The sequence below is a fragment of the Penaeus japonicus genome, unplaced genomic scaffold, assembly GCF_977035675.1.
Source record: "Penaeus japonicus unplaced genomic scaffold, GWHDUDI00000001_assembly GWHDUDI00000011, whole genome shotgun sequence".
Lineage (NCBI taxonomy): Eukaryota > Metazoa > Arthropoda > Malacostraca > Decapoda > Penaeidae > Penaeus > Penaeus japonicus.
In genome coordinates, this window is record NW_028234413.1 from 10,923,039 (window position 1) to 10,930,538 (window position 7,500).

Consider the following 7,500-nt stretch of genomic DNA (forward strand, 5'->3'; position numbering starts at 1 on the left):
ACCCGCGCTTTTGACCGTGTTTTATTGCTTGTGGCCGAGAGTACTGCGGTTGATGTGGCATGGTCGTGGCCGAGTAAACTTTACTTGTGATGGTGTTATTTAACGAGTGTATAACCTTGCACTTCAATTACGTAAAGGTGCTGTTCTTCTTTATGATTGTGTTCCATCATCTTGTGTTTTTGTTTTTGTTTTTTCGTTTGCTTTGGCATATCACCTTCATCGTCTTATCATCTTTATCGCTACTTTTCTTTTGTATGTCTTCATATTGGTATTATTATTATTTTCATGTAGTCTCTGAAGAGAGTTTATATAACTTTGCACTTCGATTTCGTAATTAGTTTAATCATCCTTATTGATTTTCATCATTATTATTACTACGATTCGACGTCCAAATTTCAAACACATTTTTTTCTTTTCTTTTTTCGATTTAGTCCCGTTTCCTTCGATTTCTTGCTCGTTTTCTCTTTCAATTCTTATTTGTACTTTTCTTCTATTTTATGTTTGCCTTGGTTCTCTACTACATCCCTCTTCTCTTTTTACTTCTCCCTCCCTTCCCTTTCTTAGTCATTTTCATTAATCATTCATTTATTGTTCTTTTTCATATATATGTTTTTTTTTTATACTACGTTTTCTATATTCTCTGCATCTTCGTTTTCTCTTTTTTCCTCGCAATTGTTAGCATTGCCTCTTAGGATTTATATATCTATCGATTTTTTTCTGATATTCATATAATTTTATTTTATATGTCAGTATAGATTTTTGAACGAACATGAACCTTTCTTTCCGTTGCTTGCATATTTGACAGACATATGAAGAAAACTTTTTAAATAAAATACCATGTGCTTACGTGTGGAGATTGCTTGTTGTTATTTTTTGGGTTTACATTGTATGCACATGAGTGTGTGTGTGTGTGTGTGTGTTGTGTATGTGTGTGTGCGTGTGCGTGTGCGTGTGTGTGTGTATTTGAGTGAGTGTGTGCTTTAAGCGCGTGTATGTATATGTGGTTTTGTAAGCGTGTTTGTAGCACAAGAGGTCACGAGAACACTTGTGGATATGAGCACCATCAACATAACAGAATGGAGATATTAAGCTAACCATATTTCTCAAACAAAACTAAAAAGAATCTTTGAATATAATTATCCAAACTCCTTGTAATAAAAAAAAAATATGAATCACAGAAAATATAATAAAACAAAGAGATAAAAACAAAGATTGCTTGCTCCTTAAATCCTGCGGTTTTACATCTACGGTCTTTGGTAAATTTGTTCGTGTTTGTGTATTTGTTTGCAGCAGGGATTGATTTTGTTTCTCTGTATGTACTATTTCGTGATATATTTGTTTTGTATACTTTGTTGAATAAGAAAGAGATAGGAGATTTTAAACATGTGTATGAAAATACATGAAAGTGTGCATTGATATTGCCTTTTCTTTTTTGTGGTTGAAAGGAAAGGAAAACAAAAGTAAAAATGATGATGCATGGTACAAATAACCTTTCACTTTACTGCACTATAGTGAAACTGCCTTCGCAATTTTGGTCACTATACGTTCACTATCCAGCTGCTTTTCTCCTCTGTCTACAACTCTACGATATTTACCTCTTATTTTATCAAATAACTTTTTATTCTACAGAAATTCCTCTCCATTCAATAGAATTGCTTCTTTCTTTCATCAATCCCCCAGCCCCCTCAGTCAGTTTCTTTTTCTCTCTTCATCTACATCATCTATTCATCCTCTCTTCGTTCCTCCATATTTTCACCTTTCAATCGTTTTTTCCCTCCTTTTCCCCTCTCCCTATCGTTTACCTCCCTCTCGCTCACCTTTCCTGCCTCCTCCTCTCCCCTCTTTCTCTGTCTTTTCGACCCTGTCATCCTCTCCCTCTTCTCTCTCTCTCTCTCTCTCTCTCTCTCTCTTTCTCTTTTCTCCTTCTCTCTCTCTCTCTCTCCCTCTCTCCCTCTCCCCTCTCTCTCTCTCTCTCTCTCCCTCTCTCTCTCTCTCTCTCTCTCTCTCTCTCTCTCTCTCTCTCTCTCTCTCTCTCTCTCTCTCTCTCTCTCTCTCTTTGTATATCTGTCTATCTCTGTCCATCTATCTCTGTCTATATCTATCCATCTTCACCCTTTCCCTCTCTCCTATTCCCCCCCCCCCCACACACACACCCATTATCTTCCCAGTCACCCATTTGTCTCCCACATTTCAGCCAACTTCCTTCATTGCGTAAGATTGAGAAAGCCGACGTGGTTATTCGTAATGACCGCATGACGCTACGCATTATGCACTATCTTCCAGTCTCATGGATTACATACCAGATTGTACTTTTTTCCGTGTGGTCTTTTATTTTGTATTCTTTGAACGGAAAGGAGAAAATAAGTCGTTCTTTACAAACATTTTTGTTTTTCATTGTTTTGTTTTTTTTGTTTTTTTTACGTTTGTAATGTATTGGATAATTTTTAATTTTTTTCCCTTCAATCTTTACCATTTTTTTCTCTATTTTTCTTTACTTCTAGATATATATTTGTCTTTCTTTTATTTCTTTTTTTTTTACATTTTTTTCTAATTGCTTTGGTAGATTTGGTCGATCTTTGAAGGTCATAAATATCTAAATGAATTTTTCATCATCTTCTCTTTCTTCTATGTGAACGACCATAAATAAACCTTTTACCATAATAAACACAAAACACGGATTGAAGCCAGAAACTCTCCCCAGTTTAATAACAATAACCTATCAGTTCCCACAACGAATAAGAATTGACGAATAAACTACTAAACGACAAAAAGAGTAAATGAGTAAGAGAGTAAACGAGAAACCATTCATAACAGAAAGGGGCGCAGTTGGGAGGGAAAACGCCCGCGCCCTCAGGCTGTTGAAAATGACAACATATGTTCGCGTTTAGAAAGTAGACCGGCGCGGGCTGTTGGCCTGTGTCAGGTGGCTAATTCATAACCATTTTACTTCACGATGCTCTTCTTGGTGGTTAGGTGGTGTGTGTGTGTGTGTGATGGTGGGGGGAGGGGGTGGGGGCTGTGTATTTGTTTGTTTTCCGTGTGTGGCTTGGGAGGGCTTTGTATTTGTTTGTTTTTGTGTGTGGAGGTGGGTGTTGTGTGTGTGTGTGTGTGTGTGTGTGTGTGTGTATGTGTATGTGTGTGTGTGTGTGTGACCTGCCAAAATTAAATCATTAACAAAAGGTGGGAGGAGAAATCGTAAAAATCAGGAAAATCTCAATTTCCCACGCGTTTCCGCCACCAGATCGCGCACGATCACCGAAGAAACGCGATTTACATGCTGTTCTAGGGAGTGACCCAACCCACCGAAAAAAATAAGATTAGTCAATTTTCTGGTATAGAGAGACACTCAAACATATATATCTCGCAGTTTTATATTCTTGACGATATTTGATGCTAGTGACGATGATGATAATGATGATTATACTGTAGAAATGATAATGTTTGTTATGATTGAAACCTATTACTATATTTTTTGTTGCATGCAGCTATTGTGTATATAGATAAATATATAGAATCCCAACTGCACCAATAAAAACACGCAGACATAAACTAAACACAAACATAGACACACAACTCGACACACATACTTCGTGACAAAAAATAAATAAAACAAATGAAGCGTAAACATTTTCTCCGAGGAAACAGATTACTTGACTGTTACCAAAACGTTTCTATTAATTTCCCGTTGAGTTGCCATCGTGTATAGTTGTCACTCGTGCCCTAGATACGTTCGGCTTTCAACGCTCACTGACACGCACGCTCGTACTTAGTGTGGATGTGTGTGTAGATGGGTAGATAGGTAGATATAGATATGAATTGAAATTGTATAACTAGGTATATATAAAAGAACTTATTTGCAACTAAATCTGAAGATGTTTTCTTCTTCTTCTTCTTCCTCTCCTCTCTCTCTCTCAATCTCTTTCTCTCTCTTTCTCTCTCTCTTTCTTTCTCTCTCTCTCTTTCTCTCTCTCTTCTCTCTCTCTTCTCTCTCTCTCTCTCTCTCTCTCTCTCTCTCTCTCTCTCTCTCTCTCTCTCTCTCTCTCTCTCTCTCTCTCTCTCTCTCTCTCTCTCTCTCTCTCTCTCTCTCTCTCTCTCTCTCTTTCTCTCTCTCTCTCTCTCCTTTTCTATTCGTATCCTTTTCAATGTTCCATATAATCAAAATCATTTTTTTCTTCCCCAGGTGAACGCCACAATGAAAGTCATTATCGCTTTATGTGAGTATCCTTTTTAAAATTTTGACAAATATATGAATAAGATGGAAATGCAATACCTCATGATGCAAAAATTTCCTTCAGAGGTATTTTCACACAATACTTCAGGCATATATCTCATTTCTACATCTTTGCCACAATTTGCTTGCTTGATATTGCATGGAGACGGCATACAGTCATGTGATACAGTCATACATCTCATGGAGAGGCCAGCATATAGACGATGTTTACGCACTTACTTTGATTGATAATGAATAGTAGGCATGCTCGTGCAAATGCTTATTTGATTATCTTTATTTTCTTTTATGATTTATTTTTTGCGTGTGACTATTCTTTTGTTATTAGACAAACACATCATCTGAACAGATTAGAATGCTTAGAAAGGCAAAGCCAAATAAAGAATAGAGGGTATACACTGTATAATCATAAATATAATAATGTATATTCATTTTTTTAAATTCATCGCTAACCCCCACCCCCCCTCCACAATAGGCCTGGTTGGGGTGACCCTTTCCTCCCCTGTGAACCCCCCGGTCTACCCTGCCTACGCCCCTGCCCCCCAGGCCTACGAGCCAGCCCCCTCCTACCCCAGGTAAGCAAGTTCGTATACTGAAGTCCTGATTTACGTTCCTGTAGTTTTTAAACTTGGTTTAACTTTTAGCTTTTTTTATTATAAATTTTATACTATGTGTGTGCGTGTGTTTTATTAGTCTGTTGCATTACGTTCTTTTTTTTCTCTCTCTCTTCTTTTTGTATCTCTTTAAAATGCTTGATGGAATGAGAGAGAGGAGGAGGGAAAGAGAGAGAAGTGAGAGAGAGGGTGAAGAAGGAGAGGGAAAAGAGAGAGAGAGAGAGAGAGAGAGAGAGAGAGAGAGAGAGAGAGAGAGAGAGAGAGAGAGAGAGAGAAAGAAAGAAAGAAAGAAAGAAAGAGAAAGTGAGAAAGAAAAAATAATAATAGAAAAAAAAAATCATCCCCCCTTCCCCCAGTTACCCCGCCCCCCAGGCCGAACAGTACCAGCCGGAGCCACCCAAGTACTCACGGGACCCAGACTACGACGAGGAGGAGCAGGACCTCAACAGCATCCCTGGTAGGTGGAGGCGGAGGGCCTTTGAGATAAGAGCAATGGGAGAGATAAGACAGGAGAAAAGACTGATACATAAGAGATAGATAGATAGATATAAAGATACATATAGATGTAGATAGATATAGAGATATACAGGTGGATTTCGAACTGTTGTCTCATTTTCTGATAAATTTATTTTGTATATAGTACTTTTTTCTGCCATATTATCAACGCGATAGAATGTATTTGTCATTCTTCAGATGTAGAGATATTGATATAGATATAAGTATACATATATACATATACGTACAGCAAAAACTATTTTAATGATGATTATAAGAATGGCGATATTAATCATAACGAAAATAAAATATTAACGACAAAATCAACAACAACTTTAATTAAAATCAACAGTAACCATAGCAAACCAATAATAACAAGTAAATAAATAACAATGAAACATAACGATATCAATAACAAGCATCTCTCGTGACGCCTCCCCCCTCCTTCTTCCCCCCAGGCGAGCCCGGCAAGGACTACCCCGTGCACGCAGTCATCCCCAACACCGGCTTCTCCTGTAGCGAGCGACTGCCTGGCTTCTACGCCGATGAGGCCGCGCACTGCCAGGTATTTAGCTGTCGTTCTACCTTAGTTGTCGTTTTTCCTCACTCACTCTCTCTCTCTCTCTCTCTCTCTCTCTCTCTCTCTCTCTCTCTCTCTCTCTCTCTCTCTCTCTCTCTCTCTCTCTCTCTCTCTCTCAGATTCCGTCTTTGTGTCTGTCGTATGTCTTCGCTTGAGTCTAATTCTGTTGGGATTACTTATTGAAATGAATACACTTCCATCACAGAGAAACACATATTTTGCATTGATATATACGGTATGAAATTACAACCTCACACGCAAAACACACCTCTCCTCACTGTGACTGTCCCAAGCAATCTGACCCCATTCCTCTCTGGCACAGGTATGGCACTACTGCAAGACGGACGGCCTACTGGAGTCCTTCCTGTGTCCCAACGGCACTATCTACAACCAGGAGAACCGAGTGTGCGAGTGGTGGTTCAATGTGCAATGCGACGCTGCCGTTATTGCTGCACAAGCTAAGGTGAGAAGGAAGAAGTCGCGGTGGTCGAAGAGAGAGGAAGAGGAGGAGGAGGTGTTGGTGGTGGTGGAAGAAAAGGATGGGGGAGAGGAGGGGGAGGAAGAGGAAGAAGAGGTGGTGGTGAAGGAAAAGGGGGAGGAGGAGAAGGAGGGTGTGGAAGAGGAAGAAGAGGTGGTGGTGATGGAGCAGAAGAAGGAGGAAGAGGAGGTGATAGTGGAGGAAGAGAAGGTTCTGGTAGTGGTTGAGGAGGAATAGATGGTGATGATGGAGGGAAATGAGGTGGAGGAGGAGAAGAAGGTACTAGTGGTAAAGGAGGATGTGGAGGGAAAGGCGGTGGCAGTGCAAAAAGTAAGTAGAAGAGGAGGAGGAAGAGGTTGAAGGGAGGGGGGGAGGATAGGGAATATGGAGGGTGGTGGTGGTAGCGGTTTGTGAAAGAACAGAGTCAATAGGATAAGAGTAACGAGAGAGATAGAATATAGAACATTTAACGAAATGAAAGAGAAGAAAGAGAGAACAAAAACAGATTAAGGGGGAAAAAAGAAAAGAAGGTTAGTGTGTGGTTGCATGTGTGCGTGTGGTTGTGTGTGTGTGCGTGTGTGTGTGTGTGTGTGTGTTAATTAGATTTTTTAAAACTGGGAAACAGGAAGAGAATAAACACTAAAGGGGAAATCGTAGAATAACAGAGCGAATGGGAAGAATAAGGAGGCGAAAGGAAGACAAATGGAAAGGTAAGGACGCAAAAAAGAAATGTGCAATACCTGAGCTGAATGACAGTAGGAAAAGATGATGAATAACTTTTAAATGCAGAGAGAATAAATCAAAATAGGAATCCATTATTAATAATGCAACAAAAACGAAATTAAGAAACACATCCCTTTTTCCGCTAACAAATTAATACAATAAGATAATAAAAATGATGATAAAGGTAATAAATAATTTACTTTCGACAGGTAAATGAGGATCTATACATCGTTCCACCACCAAAGGAAGAAAACGAACACTCCCCTGCTCACCAGTACAAGCCTAAGCCCCAGTACCAGCCAGAGCCGCAGTACCAACCGGAGCCGCAGTACCAGCAAGAACCCCAGTACGAACAGCCCCCTCAGAATTACTATAGTTAATC

The 7,500-nt window shown here is 39.4% G+C and overlaps 1 protein-coding gene across 1 annotated transcript in view; it reads left to right on the forward strand.

Moving 5' to 3' along the window:
- Positions 1–7,500, forward strand: part of LOC122260396 (uncharacterized) — an 8,273-nt gene that overhangs the window by 347 nt on the left and 426 nt on the right. Inside the window, exons 2-7 of the mRNA XM_043027639.2 lie at positions 4,181–4,214; positions 4,704–4,803; positions 5,199–5,299; positions 5,796–5,902; positions 6,240–6,380; positions 7,328–7,500. The exon at positions 7,328–7,500 is cut by the window's right edge and continues 426 nt beyond it. Of these exons, the coding sequence (XP_042883573.2) occupies positions 4,193–4,214; positions 4,704–4,803; positions 5,199–5,299; positions 5,796–5,902; positions 6,240–6,380; positions 7,328–7,498 (642 nt within the window). The 5' untranslated portion in view covers positions 4,181–4,192 and the 3' untranslated portion in view covers positions 7,499–7,500. The remainder of the gene's footprint in view (positions 1–4,180; positions 4,215–4,703; positions 4,804–5,198; positions 5,300–5,795; positions 5,903–6,239; positions 6,381–7,327) is intronic.